At 44.5% G+C, this 23,651-nt stretch overlaps 1 protein-coding gene across 1 annotated transcript in view; it reads right to left on the reverse strand.

The window, feature by feature from the left end:
- Positions 1-1,306: 1,306 nt before the first annotated feature.
- GPD1L (glycerol-3-phosphate dehydrogenase 1 like) overlaps positions 1,307-23,651 on the reverse strand; it is a 64,014-nt gene continuing 41,669 nt past the window's right edge. The window contains exons 6-8 of the mRNA XM_012499244.2: positions 10,587-10,820; positions 10,020-10,126; positions 1,307-4,210 (exon numbers count right to left, since the gene is read on the reverse strand). Coding sequence (XP_012354698.2) covers positions 4,114-4,210; positions 10,020-10,126; positions 10,587-10,820 — 438 coding nt within the window. The 3' untranslated portion in view covers positions 1,307-4,113. The remainder of the gene's footprint in view (positions 4,211-10,019; positions 10,127-10,586; positions 10,821-23,651) is intronic.

Below are 23,651 nucleotides of genomic sequence, written 5' to 3' on the forward strand. Positions count from 1 at the left end.
TACTTTAATATCCTCAGATCTATTTTCCAGTTTGCCAATTCCATCTGCAGCTCTGTCAAATCTAGTCTTTAATCTTCCCATCTGCCTATTTTTAAACTTCAAATGATTACATTCATTCCTAAATGTTTGAATAGGTTCCTTTTCAAATCTGCCTGGCTGGGTTCTTTTTTTTTTTCCACCCATATAATTTATTTTTTAATCTTCTTTTATGCCTTTATTTTTAAAAATATCTTTCAAAGCATCTGGCCAGGCTGTTGCTTGTAGTCCCAGGGCTTGGCCAAGACAGGAGGATTGCTTGAGGCCAGGAGTTTGAGACCAGACTGGGCAACATAGCAACACCCTATGTTTACTTAAAAAAAAAAAAAAAAGCTGGGTGTGGCACCATGTCCCTGGAGTCTTAGCTACTTGGGAGGCTGAGGCAGGAGGATTGCTTGGGCCCAGGAGTTGGAGGCTGCAGTGAGCTATGATCACACCACTGCAGTCGAGCCTGGGCAACATAGCAAGACCCCATCTCTATAAAGGATTTCAAATGATTTTAAAAAAGCATCTATCATATTACTCAAATTATCTGAAATCCTAAGGTTCTAACTCTGTTTTTAAAAATCTGTTGGTTTTCACTCATAATGAATTATTTTTCAATTATTTTATCTTTTCAAGACAGTGTCTCACTCTGTCTCCCAGGCTGGAGTGCATTGGCATGATCTCTGCTCACTGTAGCCTCAACCTTCCTGGGCTCAGGTGATCCTCCCACCTCAACCCCCTGAGTAGCTGGGACCACAGGTGTGTGCCACCACTGGGTGACAGAGCAAGACTCTGTAGCAAACAAAACAACACATTTTTCTCCACATGGAGCCCAGCTTCCTTGTTTGTGCCTCTACCTGGGTTTTCTTGTTTCATTTTTTTCCCTGACAACATAGCCTTTGGTGGGCTCTCGTGTAACATAAGCTTCACAACTCAATCCTTTCGACTCTGGCAATCAGTCCCCTATTTGTTTCAGGATTCTAGGAATTTCCCTTATATTTTTACGAGACCAGCACTGGTTATATTTTCCCAGCTTTTAAAGGTATACATGGAGTGGGGAGAAGGGGATTTCAAATTCACTAGAAGGTCTCCATCCTAAGCTGCAATTATATAAAAATATCAGTAAACAATAAAAACAGATGCATTTAAGGCCTGGGATTAGAGATGAAGCCCTTCTGTTGAAAACTGTTTTTGATATTGGTAATGAAACACAGTTCAGGAAAAAAGAAAGAGCTGACAAATAAATGATTACCTAAGCTGATAAAAAGAAAAACAGGATCCATGGTGCAAGTTTAGGGGGTTAAGTTTTATTAAATCAAGCTTTATTAAATCAAGCTTTTAAATTATATATCCACCTACAGTCTATAAACAAATATAGTACACACGTATGTAAAAGGCTAGCAGATAAGAACCAGTGGAAAAACTAAAGTTCCCTTTGCACACTGGCACCTTGTCACAACACCTTCTTGGTGTGGATGCCATGGGGCCATTTGTAGTCAAAAGTTAAATGAAAAACCACAGTTTAGTTTGACTCCATCTCCTAGGGTGGATTTCATTCGGATATTTGTTCCATATTATAGGAGGGTGGATCCTAGCAAGGCAACAGTGTAGTTTTTACATTCACAGATTGGCTGAAGTAGTACAAGTTGAGCTGCTAGTCTAGGTGTCTCCCTCCCTGTTACCATACTTCATAAGAAATGTGAATTAAAATGAACAATGGACCACAGGTGGTTATAAAAATAGATAACTCGCAGAGTCATAAATATCTACCGTTAGTAGAGCAGAAACTTCTAAAATTTACCTTTTTCCATAATGTGCAGAATATCCTAAGTATGTTCAAGAGACACAGTCAGCAGACTTCAGAGTGGTAATTACAAGGGCATTTGTAAAGAAATAACACTCAAGTACACACCCAGAGTAAGAAGCTGAATGCAGACGAAAATACGCAAAACACGCAAAGTCCCAACTCTTCACATCTCATTATGCTACTTACTAGACACAATTAGCTTACAGCCCTTTATGTATCTTTTAAAGTAACTTTTTGTTACCTATGTACAAACTTTAACAAAGATTTTTCATGAGACAAGCAAAGTGGGTTAACGGTGGCGTGAAACTTGGAGTGTTTTGTGTGCTTTCATATACTTCTGTGTATGGGGCTTTAAAATGCTCCAAAAATGTTTTGGATAGAGTTTTTAAAATTTCCATGAAAATCTATTTTATAATCATTTCAAGGTATAGAAAAAAAAGAAATCCTAAACTGGTGCTGAGGGACAGGCCCAAATCTCACAAAGTAACTTAAATTCCAGGAATATATAAATTACATTCATATGTTCCTTTAACACGTATCAAGTGCTATGTAAGTTAACTGTAATGGATTCTGAAGCCAATCTCGTTTAAAACAGTACAGTAAATCTCATTCTAATTCTACAATTAAAGCACTTATTCCAGGTAATGTGCGTTTCAGCAAAGCTGACATCTTGTACAACAGTGTCACCTTAAAGCTTCATCAAAGATTCACAGCAGGCCTGAACTGTAAAAGTTCAGAACCAACAATACCACAGGTAGTTATTCATCCTAATTTCTCGCAGGGAGTGAAGGCTCTACTTGAGTGATCCTAAGGTCACCTAAGCCTAGAACAGTGTTCCCTGAAAACTCCAGCAAGTTTCCTCACCAAAATCTCTTCAGTGTAATGTGTTTGGGACTTGCTAGGCTAGAAAAATGGGTTCCACTGATGTATAAACACACATTCTACACCTCCAAGAGGTGTACAGACGTAGTGTTTCCCAAACTCACTTGACCTTTCCAGGGAACACCTGGAATAATCACTGGATCTTGGGACAGTCATTTCCTAGGGAACACAATTAGAGGAATGCCAAGTTAAAGCAGATTTTCTAAAGTAGTGGTTCACAAATTGTAGTAAGCATCAGAAACACAGCTGCCACACCCCTTCAGGGGTCCAGGGTGGGACCTGGGAACCTGCATTTCTGAGACCGCCGCCCCCCCCCCCACCCCCATCCCCTCACCCCCAAGTGAAGCTGATGCTGCTGCACTGAGGACCGCCCTTGGAGTGGCACCTGTTGAGAGGATGGCCTGCATAGATCTGAGCTGCAGGAAGCCCTCCTATGGCCTCAGGAAAGGCTGCACATGGCATTTGCCACAATCAGTCGGAGGTCAAATCAGCCCAGTGACTTCTCAGAGGGCCATGCACCTTGGCATTGCACTTGACTCCTGGCTCTGTCCTTGCTCACTAGGTGACCAGGAGGAGTGACAAGAGGAGTAACAGTAACCCCCTGCACCCCCCCAGTGGATCTGTGATGCTTAAGATAAATGTTTGCTAAAAAATGCACTAACTGGCCTAAAGCATCATACAAGTGTCTGTTAATCAGAAGAATGTGCCAGCCATAGCAGGAAAATCCCAGATGAATTTTCTGTCTTCTATTACCTCTGAGCCTTGACGAAGGCACATTCTGACAACTAACGAAGAGAAAAGAGGCTAAAAACGCAGACAACTGCAGTGAGGGGGAAATACATGAGTGGATTACCTAATTAAAAATACCTGATTGTTAAAAAAACAAAGGTCAGCCCACAATCAAAGTAGTTAATTATGCTGGCTTTGAGATAATGTTTAAAAGTTAAATATGTTGATCTTTGAACACACTCACTCCTCCACTCTACCATGTTAATGCTTGTTAAAATTTAATATTAGAAAAATGAGAAAAAAAATCCTCAATTCAAATATATATGAATTACATCTAAAAAATTTAGCTGAGATCGTTCCAATTTTATAAGCTACGATTGTGTGGAAATTTCATAAGCAATTTTGAAAAAAGACATTTAATTTTGGCTCATAGAAACATCCACAGAATGAGGAATAAACCACCATTCACACGTTTGCATGTGTGTTTAGTTACTGCCCAGTACATCTTTGCCAATGAACTGCCTCTCACAATTCAAAAACGAACCTGTAAAAATTCATACATATCCATGATGAGATTACAGTCAAACATCATGTTGCCAAGTCCTTGTTTCCACGTGAACCCAAAAGATTGATCAGAAAGGCAGAACTTCCCCCAACACGTTGCATGATTCACTTTATGTATGCTCTGGATGGCTCTGAAGGCAAGACAACATCTCTTGAACTGGTCTGTTTTCGTAGCAGATCTGATACACTGCAGTAAACAATGGAAACCTAGTTGGGAAGAAATGTGAAAAGACATGGTTAGGCCACTGGATTTACCTCAGAGAGTAAGTTAGGTTTTCTGTCCTAACAGATTGCAGGTTAATATGTGATTATGGAAAATACAGTGAGCACTTTCTACATTCCTTTCTTATTTGGTCTGCAGAGAGCCTCTGGAATGTGGCTGTCAGATCCTGGTGCAACCTAGACCATCCTCTGCCTAATTAAGCCTGGAGCGCACTGTCCACAAACAAGTCACATGGTAATCCTACCAGGGCAAACTGTTGTCATTTACATAAGGAGTTGTGGTGCTGACTCTTGGTCAAATCTTGGAGGAGTCTGTATTCTGTCATTATTTTAAAAGTTGTAAAAATAAATTTTTAAATTGCAAGGAGGCATTGCTCTTCCTTTTCCAGAAAGAATCATCCCAAAATAACAATGAGGCAGTCTAAACATCACCACAAATAATGTAGGCTGGAATGCTCCCGCAAGAATCCGAGTGAGGACCCACGATTAGCAAAGAACTCATCTTATGTCAGGAGCTTGATTTATCTTACCTTTTCTACCAAGATGTGAATACAGATATAAGTGAAAAATCATTAAAGAAATAATTTCATCAGGCTTTTTTCTTTTTTTTTTTCCTTTTGCGACAAAGTCTCACTCTATCGCCCAGGCTGGAGTGCGGTGGCGTGATCTTGTCTCACTGCAACCTCTGCCTCCTGGGTTCAAGCGATTCTCCTGCCTCAGCCTCCTGAGAGTAGTTGGGATTACAGGTGTGCGCCACCATGCCTGGCTAATTTTTGTATTTTTAGTAGAGATGGGGTTTTACCATGTTGGTCAGGCTGGTCTCGGATTCCTGACCTCATGATCCACCCCCCTCGGCCTCCCAAAGTGCTGAGATTACAGGTGTGAGCCACCGCGCCTGCCCAGGCTTTTAAATACACACAGACAAATAGCTCAAAGTGAGCTTGGCAGAATCAATAGAGTCTTGAAAGGCAATCCTGAAAATTAGCTGGACAGAATCTTATAACGATAATTTAATTTAAGAAAAACAAATAGTACTAATAGATCATATGTCTTTACGAGACTCTATCGTTGTAGGGTTGTTTCTTCATTGTAGTTTTTTTAAGGTATGGAATGTTTTGTTACTTTTTTGTGGAATGTTTTGTTATTTTTTTGGAGTCAGGTAGACCTAATCAAATCTGACTCTACAGCCTACTAACTCTGGGCAAGTTTCACAACCCTTCTGACCCTGCTTGCAATCTGTAAAATGGGATTGGATACACAGCCTTGCTGCAAGTATTAAATGACTTACGTGTGAAGCGTACAGTACACACTTGGAAAATGGTGGATGTGCAGTAACAACAGCTTATAATAGCAGCCACAAGATGGACAGTGTGTCCTGGACCAAGAAAGCTCCATGAGGACTGGGACCAAGTCTGTTTTTTTCACTACTGTGTCCTCAGTGCCTGGCACCATGCACAGCAAGGGGCAGGTGCTCTGTGAGAATTCGTTGAATAAATTCCTGTGGATGGGATTTAAAGCCTAGAAACTTCAGCCCCTTTCTTTGTCCTTCCATGCTATGTTTCCCTGTTCCTGAAACAAGAACAATGCGTATGTCCCCAAAGCAGTGTGGTAGCAGATGACTGGCCATCCAAAGCCATTTCCAACCTGCTTCTCCCTTTCCCCAAGGTTGGAAGAGACTACTCACCTTCCTAGCCTTTCACCTAGAATTAGTCAAGTAACACAGTCCTAGGCAGCAAGACATAATATATCTGCTGAAGGTTTCTCGGGGAAGATGTCTCTCCTTGAGAGGCACTAGAGGAAAAATCTGTTACCCCAGACTACTCTTGTTCCCTTCCTGAGTGTAAAAGTGAAAGTGATGCCTGGAGCTGCTGCAGCCATCTTGAGGTTCAAGGGAAGGCCAACAGGATCACTGAGATTCTAATCCAGAGCCAGAGCCACTGGGCCAACACTTTAATAATGTTCACCTCCATATTCCCTGTTATAACTGTGTGTTGCTCTTGCAGCTGAAAGCACTCCCAACTTTTAAAACTAGCATTTCCAAAGTGCATTCTGTGGAAGGGATGTTAACAAGAGATATGAGGTGTGTGGAAGGGAAATTTCTACAGACAAGTAACTTGTTTAATCCTTACAATCACCCCATGAGGTAGAAAATATTGTCCCCATTCTATATATGAGTAAATTGAACCACAGTTTTGGACTCTGAAGCCAATGATCAACCATTAGGCTACACTGCCCATCTAAATATTATTTTCTATTACATAAAATGTTAAAAGGCCAATTAGATCAGTTTGGAAGACTCTCTAAATAAAGTTAGAGGTGAAAGGAAGAAAAAGACAACATTTCATTTAAAAAATTGACAAACCAGAGGCCCGGGTGTGGTGGCTCACACCTGTAATCTCAGCACTTTGGGAGGCCGAGGCAGGTGGATCACGAGGTCAGGAGATCGAGACCATCTTGGCTAACACGGTGAAACCCCATCTCTACTAAAAACACAAAAACTTAGCTGGGCGTGGTGGTGGGCACCTGTAGTCCCAGCTACTCAGGAGGCTGAGGCAGGAGAATGGCGTGAACCTGGGAGGTGGAGGTTGCAGTGAGCCAAGATCATGCCACTGCACTCCAGCCTGGGTGACAGAGCGAGACTCTGTCTCAAAAAAAAAAAAAAAAAAAAAAAAAAAAAAAAAAAAATTGACAAACCAGTCAGTCAGCTATCCCACTAATCAATACTGAGGGCTTAAGATGTTTCAGACTTCAGACTAAGTGCAGGGATGTGCAGTATTATAAATAAAGCCAGGCCAGGCGTGGTGGCTCATGCCTGTAATCCCAGCACTTTGGGAGGCCAAGGTAGGCAGATCGCTTGAGGCCAGGAGTTCAAGACCAGCCTGGGCAACGTGGTAAAAACCAGTCTCTACTAAAAATGCAAAAATTAGCTGGGTATGGGGGCGCATGCCTGTAATCCCAGCTACTGGAGAGGCTGAGGCAAGAGAATCACTTAAACATGGGAGGCGGAGATTGCAGTGCTGAGATTGTACCACTGCACTCCAGCCTGGGTGACAGAGTGAGACCCAGGAGCTTGCAACATGCCCCTCAGAGAACATGTTGTGTATGGGCTGAATTGTGCCCTCCTCCCAATTAATATGCTTAGGTCCTAACCCCTAATATCTCAGAATGTGACAGGGCCTTTGAAAAGGTAATTAAGGTAAAATGAGAGTCTGAGAAGGAGGCAAAGAAAAGTTCCATTCAAGAAAAGAAGGTACCATAGGGAGTGAGAGGATGTACTGCAGGAAGTTACACTGGTGCTAAATTGAGGGGGGCCACCTCTGTCTAAGGACTATGTGCTTCACTCTGTAAGAGCAGGACGCCTCTGAATGTGAATGCTCAAGCTAGTAGGGATCATGGTGATCATCTGGTCTTCCATCTTAATTTTGTGGATAAGAATACTGGGGCACAGAACAGCTAAATACGTGACTTGCCCAAGGCCACATGGCTAATAAGCCACAGGGCAGCCTTGAATGCTGCCCTCCTGCTATTTTTTCTATAGCAATGGAGAAGAGAAGGGAAGGGAGAAGGAAACAGAGGAAGACTGGAGCAGTGGTGGTCAGAATGAAGAAGAAAAAAGGAATCAAAGTGAGAGGTGGTGCAAAGGGAGCACAACAGGCCTCTGCCTTTGGGAGGCAGGTGGTACAAGGAATAGGGAGGAGTCCCAGGGGATTCTACACTCCAGCCCAGGAGAAGGGTGCTGCCACGTCCAATCCAGCAGTGACGTCGTTAAGCACTGGTGCAGCCTGTTCAATTTCTAATCAGAAGAAATAAAATGGGACATGACCAAGGAGAGATGTCTGCTCAGAGCAGAGATTTACCTGCGTGATTACACCTGCTTTTGAAAACAGGCAGCTACTGGCCCCAGAATCGCAGTTCTAGTCCATGTCCCCCTGGAGCTAACAGGCTAATGCCCAGCCAAGCTGTCCATCCAGAGAATCCTATCAAGGCACCCCATAGTAGCACACAGATGCCACTTGAAAATTCTGGTTGGGAGAGTCTCACTAAACAGCCAAGCATTTTTTTTTTTGAGACTTAAAAAAATTCCTTGATAAATGCTCAGTGGTCATTAAAGTAGTCCAACCACACACAAACATATCACTGTCTGCTGCTAAGTAGGTAAGGATTTCATGCATGTCAGAGGCATTTTCCTTTTAGTCACAATTTAAAGGTAGTTCTCCTTTGGCAGCCTGTTTGTGAACTTCCATCTCTGCATGGCTGGTTTTAAAAGCCATTTCAGAAAAATAAAGTGCAAATTAAAGAGGGAAGACAAATGCTCCATCCACCCTCATTTTTAACTTTCAGTACGGAACTCCATGGCTGATTAATTTGTTCTGGGTAAAAGGAGGAGGGGTGCTGGGTGCAGGGGGAGGTAAAGATGCATGACTGGGAACAGCAGACACCTAAACTGACAGAACCAGGATGAAGGAGCTGCAACCAGAGATAATAGCAACAACGTCCACGACCCTCCTCCCAGCTTGGAGAGAAGCTCATGCTCTGAATTAGCCACAATCAGCATGTCAATCCAGCTGCCCAGCTCCCTCCAGTCCTAGGCAACCAGACTTCCCCTCCCCCAGAGAGTATTACAGGAGAGTTAAGGATACATACAATATGCTGCATAAGCATTTATGCGGTGGTGTAGTTGGCATCATGATTATGGTCCCCCACAATCATGCTCAGTAAATTGGCAAGAGAAAGTGGTGGAGCAGGTAGGGCTGGGGACCGGCCTCAGGAGAGGCTGGGAAGCTTTTCTGGTGCTACAGGGCTCACTCTTTCAATCAGGTGGCAAATAAACTGACTTAAGCCCACCTTCAACACACAACTGGCCTGGAAGGGCAATGGAGGATGGATGCACCCACCCATCTATCCATCCATTCACCCATCCCACCCATCCACTCACCCATCTACCCATGCACCCATCCAACATCCATCCCTCCATCTATCTCATCCCATCCCATCCCACCCACCCATCATCCATCCATTCGCCCATCCCACCCATCCACTCACACATCTACCCATGCACCCATCCATCATCCATCCATCCATCCACCAGCCAGCCAGCCAGCCATCTCATCCCACCTACCCATGCATCATCCATCCATTCACCCATCCCACCCATCCACTCATCCATCTACCCATGCACCCATCCATTATCCATCCATATCCATCCATCCATCCATCCATCTATCTTATCCCATCCCATCCCACCTGCCAACCCACCCACCCATCATCCATCACTTCATCCGATTCCATCCCATCCCATCCTATGCCCCATCTACCTACCCAATGAAGAGACTGGAAGGCTGTGCACCAAACCTTAACAGAGCTACCTTCTAATGGTATAATGTTGGGCTAACTCGTCCTTCCTTCTTTTTTGACTTGACATTTTAATAACATAACCATGCTTTTTTATAAAAACAAAAAAGTAATCATTTTTACAAATTTTAAAACATGATATGTAGCATTTACCAAACACCCTGCAAGACAAACTAGAATCTTAAATTTCATATTTTATAACATGACTTATAGAATTGAGCTCCTTTCATTGAAGTTGAGCCTGGTTTTGTATAAACACATGTTTTCGGAGTAGGTAGATGCTTCTCATCACAGACGTTCACATAATACAAAGGACTGAACTAGTCCAGATAAGTTCTAAGGGCACTTGTCAAATAGTCTAGCTCATCTCCGTGGGGCTGGAAGTCCTGAGAATAGGAATGATGGATATTTATCTGGTCTCATGGGCAACTGAGAGACTTACTTGTCCAGTAGTCCCTTCTGTTTGAGGATGCGGTACACTTCAGCAGAAGTCTGCGGTCCTTGGAGCTTTTGCCCATTCAGCATCTCCTTCTCCAACTCTTCAATGGTCTTAAAAACAAAGGATTATATATTTAAAAAGCTATGGTAAAGACTAAAGAATCATTTATTTGTTTAATTTTTAAGTGTTTTTTTTTTCTTTTTTTTTTTTGGTAGAGAATGGGTTTTGCTATGCTGTGCAGGCTGGCCTTGAACTTGTGGCCTAAAGCAATCCTCCCACCTTGGCCTCCCAAAGTGGTGGGATTACAGGCACGAGCCACCATGCCTGGCCTAGCATCAATTATTTCAAGAGCAGAGTGACAGGAAGAGCTTCAATCCCCTGCTGGAAGCCAAGGAAAGATAAAGACACAAAGATAAAGAACAGAAGAGTCAAGTGAAAAAGCAGCCAGGCAAACAGAACAATCCCAGCAAATAGATGCTAGCATGAAATCTCTGCTGGGCTGCAGCTCACCCCAAGCCAGGGGTCTCAAGTAAGGAAGGAGGGGGTGCGGGAGAGCAGGTGAGGGGCTACCTTCCCAGTTCTGGCGAAGGCCTCAGCCACCCTGCGGTTCCGCCCTCCGTAACAGGTGGTGATCAGGTCGGCCACCCCGCAGCTCTCTAGGAAGGTGGCTGTGGACACCTGGCCTTTGCAGAAGATCCTGGCAAAAGCAATCATTTCCATGAGTCCCAGGCGGATGACGGCAGCTTTGGTGTTGTCTCCACAGCGGAGGCCGTCGCAGAACCCAGCTCCCACAGCTACGATGTTCTGCAAAGGAGATGACAAAGCCCAGATGCCGTTACAGCACCCAGTGTGCGTATGGATGCCAGAGGTGGTGGGGGATGCCGAGGCAGGGGCAGACCAGGGACATTGGCTCCATCTTCAAAATGCTCAATGCCGGGTTCTGCTCTTGTACACCTGGGTGAAAGAGATGACGAAAGGAGAGACAAGGCTTCCATATTCCCCTTTCTAGGACAAAGAGCCCATATTTGGGGTCAGCAATTGAAGAGCATTGGCCAGAAAATCAGAACGGCTGATAATAGTCTTTGGTTAAATAATGTTTGGACAAACTACTTTTTGTTTCATTTTAAATGGAATGCTTTATGCAACCATAACATTCATACAGAAAAGTACACAAATCCTAAGTGGACAGATTGAAGAATTTTCACAAATTGACCACACCCCCATAGCCAGCACACTGATCAAGGAAAAAAGCACAGCCAGAGCTGCAGGAAGCCCCCGAGACCCCCTTCCAGCCACCTCCACCACCAAAGGTAACCACTCTCCTCACTTCTCACAGCATAGATGTGTTTTACCTGCCTTTCAACTTTTTGTGAATGGAGTCATACAATATGTAATATTTTATGTGTAGCTTCATCTTAATTCAACATCATGTTTGTGAGATTCATCCATATTTTTACATAGAGCACATTTATTTTAATTGCTGCATAGTACTCCATTTTGTGAATATGCTGTAATTTATTTAATTATCTCCTGTCAACTGGCACTGGGGTAGTTTCCAGTTTGGGGCCATGACAAATAGTGCTGCCATGGACACCCTGGCACATGCCCTCTGGTGACTACGTGCAGGCAATCCTGTTGGGTATGACCTAGGAGTTGAAACACTGGGTCATGAGGCCTGCCTGTATGTGTGCAGCTCAAATTCCAGCCTTTTGTTTCATTTAATAATCCCCAAATGAGTATTTATGGAGCACTCACTCTTTGCATGGCCTCTGCTAGACACAAGGCAAATGAGACACAGAGCCTGCCTTTTCAGAAGCTGATAATCTGCTATGGGGTCTGGCAATCTAGGCCAAGTGCCTGTTTTGTAAATAATGTTTTATGGGAACCCAGCCATACCCATTCATTTACACATCGTCTATGGTTGCAGATTTGAGTAATTGCAACAGGGACCGTATGGTCCACAAGGCCTCTTCTGTCTGGCCCTGATGGAAAATGTTTACCAGCCCTGACCTTACAGGAAAAATAAAACGTGTACAAATAACTGTTAACGCTCAGCAGAAAGTGATGTTCCATAAAAGGTACTGAGAATCTGAAATTCCGTTTCAACAGGTATGCACTGAGCATGCACTGTGTGGGGAGCACCCCACTCAGCCCTGGAGGGACACAGTGATTGCGGGGCTAGCGGCTGGCAAGGGGAATGCAGGGGCTGAAGATGCCCCCAGGGGAGAGCTGCAAAGATGAGAGTTAGACACAGAGCTTGTCCTCAAGGAGCTGACAATCTGGCTGAGAAAAGAGACACAACAAAGCACATCAAAAGGCAGAGGGATGGAATGAACCCGGGAGGCAGAGCTTGCAGTAAGCGGAGATCGCACCACTGCACTCCAGCCTGGGTGAGAGCGCGATTCCGTCTCAAAAAAAAAAAAAAGGCAGAGGGAGAGAGTGTGCTGACAAGCGGCAGGAGCCACAAGCTTCCGTTCAAAGCAGGGAAGGCCACATGGAGGAGGCGGCATCTGAGCTGGGCCCAAATAATAAGTAAAAGTCAGATTACCACCTATGACAAGTAACACTTGCACAGTTGCACAGGTGGCAACTCAGTTGGAACTTCAGTTGAGCCCCTGAGTTCCTGGCCCCTTCCACTTTTTCAGCTCCTTACCAAGAACACTCAATGCCCCCCAAAAAGCAAACATCCAACTGTCTAACCACACTAGTGATTCCAGTAATACCTGGTGACTATACAGAGAGCCGTGGGAGATTTTAAAACATGAATTTAGTTTGGGAAATGAGTTAAAATAAGTGTATTTTAATAAAACCAGGTTTTATAGTGAAAGAATAACTTTTCTTAAAACATCAGGGCCTATAAATGTGAGGGATGAGGTGAAAAACAAAATGAGCTGGGGAATAAAAATGTCTTCTCTAGTACACAGGCAGTTTTTGATAAAACACATCAAACACAGCATTGATGTGGCCGGGGTCACCATGACAAACAGACTTGGTCATTTAGATACAGCTATCGCTCACCAGAAGACTGAGGCGCAAAGCTACTTCACATGAAAAAAACATCCAATTGGGCCTCCTGAAGTTTCCGTCTACTCCCCACAGACCCACAGAACAGAGCCCTCTCTTGCCCTCTCCCATGGGGTGACGTGGAATGAAGAGGGCTAGAGAATAAAGGATGGGGATAGGAAGGCCCCCCCAGTGTCTGCTCTTCCTGAGCGATAATGTGAGAGCTTACTGGGGTTGCCGCTTATGCCTCTCATTGCAGTCAACACAGAAAGGAAAAAGTAGAAAAATTCTCTAAAAATGATGCAGGCAGAGCTGATGAGGAATTGGTCCTAGGAACTGACAGCCTGACCAAGTGCATATGTCTTCGTAAGGTACCAACTTGCCCGAACCTGCGAAAGCTTCTCAGCCTTTTCCTGCCACACAGGCTATGCGAACTATAGGTTTCATCAGTTCTCAGACAGCAATCATTTCAAACTTCCACGTGCAGGGACAATGGAAGGGGGTAATTCCTGGCTTACACACTCTCAGCAACAGGCAGCATCAGGGAAGAGGCAAGGCAGAGGCTGTGTGAAAGGAGCCTGGAGAGACACTGGGGGGTCGGGTGGGATCCCGTTCTGCAGCTCTGCTTCTAGAAGGGGTAAGCTGCCGAGTCAGGATGGGACACCCAGACCTTTTAGGATGAGTGCTATGCAGAGGCTAAGAGCAGGGACCATAAGAACACCTGGAGCTGGGCCCATCTAGGTCTGGACACCCTTCCCAGCATAGCAGCCAGACTAAGGAGGCTGCAAGGAGACAGAAGCGGTACACGGCACTGACATCCAGAGAGCTTCTACAGCATCACAGTGTGACCTAGGGCCAACCACTCCACCTCTCAGGCCATCTTCACCTCAGATGTAAAATTCAGGGCTTAGACAAGATTTTTCAAGACCCTCCTGGTATTGACATTCTTTCAGGGAAGTTGGTGCAATTGTAGCCTGCACTGGGGCTGCAACCACTACTGGGGCAACAGATTGACACCTGGGGACATGCAGTGGGTCTGACTGCCGAAGCCCGGAGGCCAGCCCTTGGGTGAGCTGGCCAAGTGGTTTTATTGAAGTTGCCATGCAATGTGGCAAGGCTTAGGCTGTGGGCCAACTGGTCAGATTCCTGAAATTGCTCTCTGATGCCCCCTGGACTGTGTCCCTATGTCCCCCTCCATCACAACATGAACCATTCTGAAACTGTTATATGAAAAACCAACCCCAGGAAATGTCTATGGGCTGAATGGGACAGAACATGGACTTCTGTTCAACAAGAGGCTCCTGTCAACAGAGGAGGAGAGGCACTTATTTATTACGTGCCTTTGGCCAGCCCAGGCTAGTTACACACTGCCTCATCATCATTCCCACGACCCTGAAGTATGTACCTATCCTCCTATTTCCCAACTGGCACAACTGAGGCTCAGAGAGGTTTAGCGGCTGCTGAGAACACCTCACTGGTAAAAGATGGAGTCTGGATGCGCCCCTGGTGCCTGGCTTTGCAGCCCGCTCTGTCCCCTGTGCCTTGCTCCTCCAGTGTGGGAAATCTGCCCTTCCTCCACCCTCCGTCAAAAAGACCTGCCTGACCCTTTGCAATTGGGTGTCAAAGGAGAGTGCCTCCCTGGCCTACACCAAGGCTTGGGAGGTAAAAGGGTAGCTTAGGTTGGGCATAATCCTAGCACTTTGGGAGGCTGGGGTGGGTGGATTGCTTGAGCTCAGGAGTTTGAGACCAGCCTGGGCAACATAGCGAAAACCTGTTTCTACCAAAAATACAAAAACTTAGCTGGGCGTGGTGGTACGCACCTTTTGTCCCACCTACTTGGGAGGCTGAGGTGGAAGGATCACTTGAGCCGGGGAGGCAGAGGTTGCAGTGAACCGAGATCATGCCACTGCACTCCAGCCTGGGTGACAGAGTGAGCCTGTCTCAAAAAAAAAAGTAGCTTAGGAGAAGAAAAGCTAATAAAAAATAGCAACAGCAAACCTTATCGAACTGTTCTAACAGCTTCATATATTATTACCTCATTTAAACCTCACAACATTGTCACAGGGCAGGTCCTATTATCATGGGAACATGATAGGAAACTGAAGCACACAGAGTAAGGACCTTGCCCGAGAAGATCATGCCACACTGTGCTGCTCTAGGGCCAGTGAGTGAAAGGCACAGAGAGGCCACCGCAGAGTCCAGATGAGAACTTTCTAACAGGAAGAGCTGACCCCACCCAACAGCAAAGATTTAGCAGGAGCTCTCTGCAACCAGAACCATCCAAGCAGGACTGTACGGACAGGCCCTGAGTCCAAAGCAGTGCTTCCGTGTTGCTGTACTCAGAAAAGCCAGATGAGGGTGCCCGGGTGCTCCCTCACAGCTCCTCTGTGGCCCCTTCACTGCAAGGCATGGGAGTCTAGACCACCCCAAAGCTTCTACTAGAAGGTTTTACTAGACATTTAAATTTAACCTCCCCACCAGGGGAGATCAGGAGACCTAGTGCAGGGTAAACTCCTCTATTCTAAGAGGACCCTGGGCTGCAACCCAGTTTAGTCGCCTTATGACAGATCTTGAAATCCTCATTCTCTCCCTCCACCACTTATCACTGTCAAAAGAAAAATAAACATATTGAGCCAGTCAGAGCGTGTTTGAACAGCATCCGAGCAGATGTCCTCCGAGATCGCTCAGATGTGAAAGTTATCATTATCCACTGTGCATTTAAATCTGCTTTAAACTCTTTTGGAGCTAAAAATACCATAATTTTCAGAAAACAGACGTGTGTAGCCCTTCCCATCTCCTGAGTGATGGCAATACTCAGAGGCAATCATCCACTCTCAAGTGTACTTTTTCCAGTTCTGAATAGGGGTGGGTTGGATGGGGCTCAATTCCTCTCCCACTTCCACCTTCCCACAAAAAGAATAGAAAACAGGAGAACCAGCCCATGCTACCTTCAGGTTACACAAACATTCTCACCACCCAGCAAGAACTGCCTCCCTGAAACCCAAGTCAGTACTCACTGTTTTCTCTCAGTCCAACAATCCATCCGACTCCTCCTGAGGCTAGCTGCTAAGAGGAGACTGCCGGGTTTGGGATTACTAAAGGCAAGGTGCCACATATTGTTTGCTGCTGGGCCCTGTCTAAGGCAGCCTGGCTGAGATGTCAAGGAAGGCTGAGGCAGGCCCGCACTTGGCTCACCCAGCCGGTCGCACCAATATGAAGCTGCCTTAGCTGGAAGAGTGTTGTCCAATAGAAGTTTCTGCAGTGATAGAAATGTTTTATATTTGCTCTATCAAATACAGTAGCCATTAGCCAGCCACCGAGTCTTTAAAATGTAGTTACTGTGACTTCGAAATGGAATTTTTAGTTTTTAAGAATTTTAATTAATTTGAATGTAAATGTAAAAAGTACATATGCTTAGTGGCTAGCATGTCAGATTATGTAGGCCTTGCTCTCACTCACATAAAGGTGCTTTTGGGCGAGCAGTGGCCCTGACTACAGATGAGACCCAAAGCTGGGCATCCCAGCATGGTTTATCACAGCCAAAGCCCTGGAGCAAACCTACATGCCTAGCAATTAGAACTGCAGAACTGCCCCACAAAGGAACACCACCAGCCTGTATCACGGGCTGCTGCTTTATCCCCAATCTATTCTTTCTTTCTACAATAATAGTCTCTTATTTTAATGCAAGTGTATGGCTATCCAGAAAAAAGATCCCCAAAATGATTTTCCAGGCTGCCTTGTAGCTAGTTATGGTCACACCTAGTGTACCCACTGAGATGAAGCCAAGTGACAAGGTTGATTTTCCAGAACCTTCCTCGAAAGATAGCTGCCATGTGCTCTTTGTCTTTTCTTTCTTTTTTTTTTTTTCTTTCTTTCTTCTTTTTTTAACCTCGCTGCCTGGAAGGTAGATGTGACATTGATGCTCTGGTCACTTTCATAGACCATGAAGACAAGGGCCACACCCTATGCTACCCTATGCCATTCAGTGTTCGTCCTCTCCAAAACCCATGCTGAAATTCAGTGGCCACTGTGGCAGTGTTGGGAGGTGGGGCCTAACAGGAAGTGTTTTGGTCATGCGCGTTCTGCCTTCATGAATGGATTGAGGCTTTTCCTTAGAAAAAAGACTCTGGGAGTGGCTCTCTGTTTTCCTCTTCCACTCCTCTGCTGCATGAGGGTCAGCGCTCCTCCCCTCCGGCAGGATTCAAGGTGCCACTTGGAACAGACCGTGCCCTCATGAGACACCAGAACTGCTGGTGCCCAATACTGGATTTCCCAGCCTCCAGAACTGTATGAGCCAACACATTTCTGTTCATTATAAATCACCCAGTCTCAAGTGTTCTGTTATAGCAGCACAAAATGGGCTAAGGCATCCAAGTGAGCTGGAAGAAGCCTGGGTCCCTGCGAATTCTATAGAATACAATTGTCATATACATTCTGGATTTTACATGAGAAAGAAAGAAAGCTGTACTGGCTGTACCTTGTTCAGCCGGTACAGTTTGAGCATTCCTAATCTGAAAATCCAAAATCCAAAATGCTCCAAAATCTGAGACTTCTGGAGCACCAACATGATGCTCAAAGGAAATAGTCACTGGAGCATTTTGGATTTCCAAATAGGGATGATGAACTGGTAAGTATAATGCAAATATTCCAAAAAAGAAAAAATCCCAAATCCAAAACACCTCTGGTTTCAAGTATTTTGGATAAGAGATACTCCATCTGTATTATTTTGGGTCTCTGTTAATGAAACTTAATCCTGATAAAGAATCTATTAAAAATGATAGCCTTTTGGCCAGAATCGCCATCTTCCAGTAATTTACCAAAATGATGAATACAAAAGGGAAAGAGGAGAGAAGTACCTGACATATGTTCTCTAGGCCTTTTAGAAAGCATGAAGTTGCTCCTTTGGCCACATATATGTGAATCTATCAGAAAGGTGATATTGGCAGGGTATGGTGGCTCAGTTCTGTAATCCTAGCACTTTGGGAGGCCAAGGCTGATGGATCACTTGAGTCCAAGAGTTTGAGATCAGACTGGGCAACATGGAGAAACTCTGTCTCCACAAAAAATACAAAAATTAGCCAGGCATGGTGGCGAGCACCTATAGTCCCAGCTACTCAGGAGGCTGAGGCGGGAGGATCACTGGAGCCCAGGAGGCAGAGGTTGCAGTGAACTGAGATTGTGCCACTGTACTCCAGCCTGGGCAACAGAGTGAGACCCTGTCTCAAAAAAATAAAAAATAAATACATAAGCTAAAAAAACTTTTTAAAAAAAATACGATATTGTAGACATCAGGGGAATGGTCGCTGTTCAAAATGGAATGCCCCACAAGTGTCACCATGGCTAAACTGGAAGAGTCTACAGTGTTACCCAGCATGCTGCTGGCATTGTGGTAAACAAGTTAAGGGCAAGATTCTTGCCAAGAGAATTAATGGGTGTATGCAGCATATTAAGCTAAGAGCTGAGATAGCTTCCTGAAACACGTGAAGGAAAATGATCAGAAAAAGAAGGAAGCCAAAGAGAAAGGTACCTGGATTAGACTGAAGTACCAGCCTGCTCCACCCAGAGAAGCACACTTTGTGGGAACCAATGGGAAGGAGCCTGAGCTGCTGGGACTTATTTCCTATGAATTCATGCATAATAGGTGTGAAAAATAGGCTGGGTGTGATGGCTCACGCATGTAACCCCAGCACTTTGAGAAGCTGAGGCGGGCAGATCACTTGAGGCCAGGAGTTCAAGTAGCTGGGACTACAGGCACATGCCACCATGCCTGACTAATTCTGTATATTTTTTGTAGAGATGGGGGTCTCGCTATATTGTCCAGGCTGATCTTGAACTTGCGGACTCAAGCAATCTTCCAACCTTGGCCTCCCAAAGTGCTGGGATTACAGGGATGACCCACCACATCCAGCCATTGATGTGTTTTACTTTTTTAACAATCTTTAGTAGCATTCTCCATACTAGCCAATTACAAAATGTACATTACAGATGTAATACATCTGTTGGCCAGCTACAGCTTGGCCAACATGGCAAAACCCTATCTCTACTAAAAATACAAAAATTAACTGGGCGTGGTGGCGTGCACCTGTAATCCCAGCTACTTGGGAGACTGAGGCATGAGAATTCCTTGAACCTGGGAGGCAGAGGTTGCAGTAAGCTGAGATCACACCACTGCACTCCAGCCTGGGCAAGACTCTGTCTCAAAAAAAAAAAAAGTTGTTAAGGAAAAAAGACCACTAGACTATTTAAAAACACAGAAAACAATAACATAAATCAGGCACTGTGGTGCATACCTATAACCCCAGCTACTTGGGAGGCTGAGGCAGGAAAACAGCTTGAGCCGAGGAACACAAGACCTCTCTCAGAGGGAAAAAAAAGATAACATAGATTAAACTATATACTTATGATTTTTGTACTTTTCTGTATGAAGTACCTCTTAAAATTTACATTAAAACAAACAAAAATACACCTCCGATCAAAGAAGCCAGACACAAAACAGTGCATACTGTACAGTTCCACTTATAAAAATCCTAGAAAATGCAAACGATGGCATATAAAAGCAGATCCGTTGGCTGCCCAACTAGAGGCTGGGGTGATGAGGAACCTCAAAGGGACATGTAGAGTTGTTTGGGGATAATGGAAATGTTGTGTCCTTTGGTAGTGGTTTTCACGAATGCATGCACACAACTCTCAAAACCCATGGTATTACAAACTCTAAATAGAAGCAGTTTGATTACATGAATTACACTTTTTTTTTTTTTTGGAGACAGAGTTTCACTCTGTTGCCCAGGCTGGAGTGCAGTGGCGCTATCTTGGCTCACTGCAGACTCTGCCTCCCAGATTCAAGCGATTCTCGTGCCTCAGCCTCCCGAGTAGCTGGGATTACAGGCACACACCACAACGCCTAGCTAATTTTTGTATTTTTTAGTAGAGATGGGGTTTTGCCCTATTGGCCAGACTGGTATAAGACTCCCATACTCATGTGATCCACCCGCCTCGGCCTCCCCAGGTGCTGGGATTACAGGTGTGAGCCACCATGCCTGGCCTAATTACACGAATTACACTTAAAGTTGACTTTTAAAAAAGAATATATCCTTACTAAGAGATGAATACAGCTAAGAATTAGTGAAGGACATTCTGAAGGTAGTAAGAGACACTGGTACAAAATGATTATGCATAAATCCTTTGAATTTTCTATTTTATCCTTGTAGAGAGCTGTTTTCATATTTTTCCTAGTAAGTCAAATGCTCCACATTTTTGAGTACAAAAAAGATAATGTACATTTTGTAAATTGGCTAGTATGGAGAATATTACTAAAGATTGTTAACGTAAAAAAAGTAAAACACATCAATGGCTGGATGTGGTGGGTCATGCCTGTAATCCCAGCACTTTGGAAGGCCGAGGTGGGAAGACCCCAGCCTCTAGTTGGGCAGCCAACTGATCTGCTTTTATATGCCATCGTTTGCATTTTCTAGGATTTTTATAAGTGGAACTGTACAGTATGCACTGTTTTGTGTCTGGCTTCTTTGATCGGAGGTGTATTTTTGTTTGTTTTAATGTAAATTTTAAGAGGTACTTCATACAGAAAAGTACAAAAATCATAAGTATATAGTTTAATCTACGTTATCTTTTTTTTCCCTCTGAGAGAGGTCTTGTGTTCCTCGGCTCAAGCTGTTTTCCTGCCTCAGCCTCCCAAGTAGCTGGGGTTATAGGTATGCACCACAGTGCCTGATTTATGTTATTGTTTTCTGTGTTTTTAAATAGTCTAGTGGTCTTTTTTTCCTTAACAACTTTTTTTTTTTTTTGAGACAGAGTCTTGCCCAGGCTGGAGTGCAGTGGTGTGATCTCAGCTTACTGCAACCTCTGCCTCCCAGGTTCAAGGAATTCTCATGCCTCAGTCTCCCAAGTAGCTGGGATTACAGGTGCACGCCACCACGCCCAGTTAATTTTTGTATTTTTAGTAGAGACAGGGTTTTGCCATGTTGGCCAAGCTGTAGCTGGCCAACAGATGTATTACATCTGTAATGTACATTTTGTAATTGGCTAGTATGGAGAATGCTACTAAAGATTGTTAAAAAAGTAAAACACATCAATGGCTGGATGTGGTGGGTCATGCCTGTAATCCCAGCACTTTGGAAGGCCGAGGTGGGAAGACTGCTTGAGTTCACAAGTTCAAGACCAGCCTGAACAACACAGCGAGGCCCCACCTCTACAAAAAATAAACAAAATTAGTTGGGCATGGCAGCATGTGCCTGCAGTCCCAGCTACTCAGGAGGCAGAGGTGGGAGGATAGCTTGAGCTTGGGAGGCTGAGGTTGCAATGAGCCACGATTGTGCCACTGCACTCAGTCTGGGCAATAGAGCGAGACCTTGTCTCAAAAACAAACAAAACACACACACACAAAATCAAACTACTTGAACACTAATATCTAGTTTTTGTTTTAAAAAGGACCCATACACATATGTACACACTAAAAACATTGGAAGGGTATACAACAAACGTTAACTGAGGTTATTTCAGGATGTAGGATTGTCAGTAATTTGATTTTTACTTCCTTCTTTACACCTGTCTGTTGTGTGAAAACAAGGAATATGACTATGTTATAGTCGGGGGGAAAAGCCCATCACTGTTATTTATGTGATGAAAGCAACATATGGCCATGTGTCCTTGCTCTGGCAGGCTCTGATGAGAGAGGGCTTCGTTTCATTCATGCTGCCTGGTTACTAACCAGAAAAGTCAAGCTGTACATAGTAACCAAAGAAACTGGGCTAAGAGTCTTAAAACCCGTGTTCACGCTCCGACTGTGCCAGTGTTTGCTACCCTAAAGTCATTTGCTCTTTGGATCTCGATTCCCTTATCTGTACAAGACAATGGTTGGAGTTAATAATTGCTACAAGTGCCTGTTTCTCAGTTTTCAAAAATTTCAGCTCTGATGCAAACCCCCAGGAATGATGGTAACTGATCTCGTTTTAAAAGATTGGGTGGGAAGCTGTAGGGAGGATGATTAAGGGCCTTCAACCCCCACCTCCCTGCATCCCCCATGAATCACTTTCCAGCAAGGTAGCTGGCACATCTACTTACAGTCTTCCTGCCAGCAAAAATGAAAGCCATTCTAAGTTCAGACACAAGACCAGCATGGGTTCCCATTAGCAGAAGCTTTTCGAAAGCCCTCACCTCAATCTAGACTCCTTCTTCTCACCCAGCACTCTTTGTTCTGGGCAGGGTTTCACAGCTTCTCTATGACCACCAAAAACATCCAGTTGCTTAAAAGCAGCTTTGGAGCAGCTCAGGCCAGCACTGAGCGATTAGGCATTCATGATGCCCCCTGCTGTTGAATGGTAATTAGTTTAATGAAGGACTATTAAAAACACATAAAAATCTCAACCAACAAAAATAAACAAAGCAGCCAAAGTCAGCGTCTTACATGTATAACTGGGCCTGCGTGTAATGGAATGCTAATGCAAAGAATGCCTCACACAGGCGCTTAGAAATATGCATGTGTGCTCCCTAGGAGCCCAGGCCTTTAATTGGCTTTAATTTTTTTAAATGCTCATTGTATATCATGACCACACATATATACACAATGTTAATTCTAGAGAGTGGTTTTAACTTCTGACTAGAAAAAAAGATATACAATTGATGAGGAAGCATAGACAGGCATTCTTTCCACCTTTGCAACTCCCATCCAATAGACAGATGACTGGTGGATTGCCTAACCTCTTCCCTAGATGTTCACATTTCTGAAGGGTGGCTTTTTGCTGCAAAAGAGATGACTCAGAAGTGGCTCAAAAGGGGCATTCACATTGAGAACTTTTTATTTCCCCGATTCCCCCCACTCTTTTTTGCAGATGGTAGTGAAATGAAGGCAACTTGGATTGTGAGGGGGAAGGAGCAGGTAGCTGCTGCTGTTCCCTGTTGGTTGTTCCCCAAGTCACGGCAGAGAGAGGGACAGTGCCTAAGGCTTTAAAAGCCAGCAGCCAACAAGTCAGGAGCCCAGGTGTGGAGACCTCCCTTTACCTCAAAAGAGGGGAAAAAAAGATAACATAAACTATATACTTATGATTTTTGTACTTTTCTGTATGAAGTACCTCTTAAAATTTACATTAAAACAAACAAAAATACACCTCCAATCAAAGAAGCCGGACACAAAAGAGTGCATACTGTACAGTTCCACTTATAAAAATCCAGCAAGCCACTGGCCAATGGAGGGCGCTTCTTTTTTTTTTTTTTTTTTTTTTTTTTTTTTTTTTGTGAGACGGAGTCTTTGTCCCCCAGGCTGGAGTGCAGTGGCGCGATCTCGGCTCACTGCAAGCTCCGCCTCCTGGGTTCACGCCATTCTCCTGCCTCAGCCTCCCGAGTAGCCGGGACTACAGGCGCCCGCCAACACGCCCGGCTAATTTTTTTTTGTATTTTTTTAGTAGAGACGGGGTTTCACCGTGTTACCCAGGATGGTCTCGATCTCCTGACCTCGTGATCCGCCCGCCTCGGCCTCCCAAAGTGCTGGGATTACAGGCTTGAGCCACCGCGCCCGGCCGGCGCTTCTTTAATCACATCTTCTCCCCTTGAGGGCAAAGACAAAACTATTCTTAGAAAAACCTCTACCAGCAGCAGATTATTTTTTCCCTTAACAAGAAC

The sequence above is a fragment of the Nomascus leucogenys genome, chromosome 4, assembly GCF_006542625.1.
Source record: "Nomascus leucogenys isolate Asia chromosome 4, Asia_NLE_v1, whole genome shotgun sequence".
NCBI classification, from domain to species: domain Eukaryota; kingdom Metazoa; phylum Chordata; class Mammalia; order Primates; family Hylobatidae; genus Nomascus; species Nomascus leucogenys.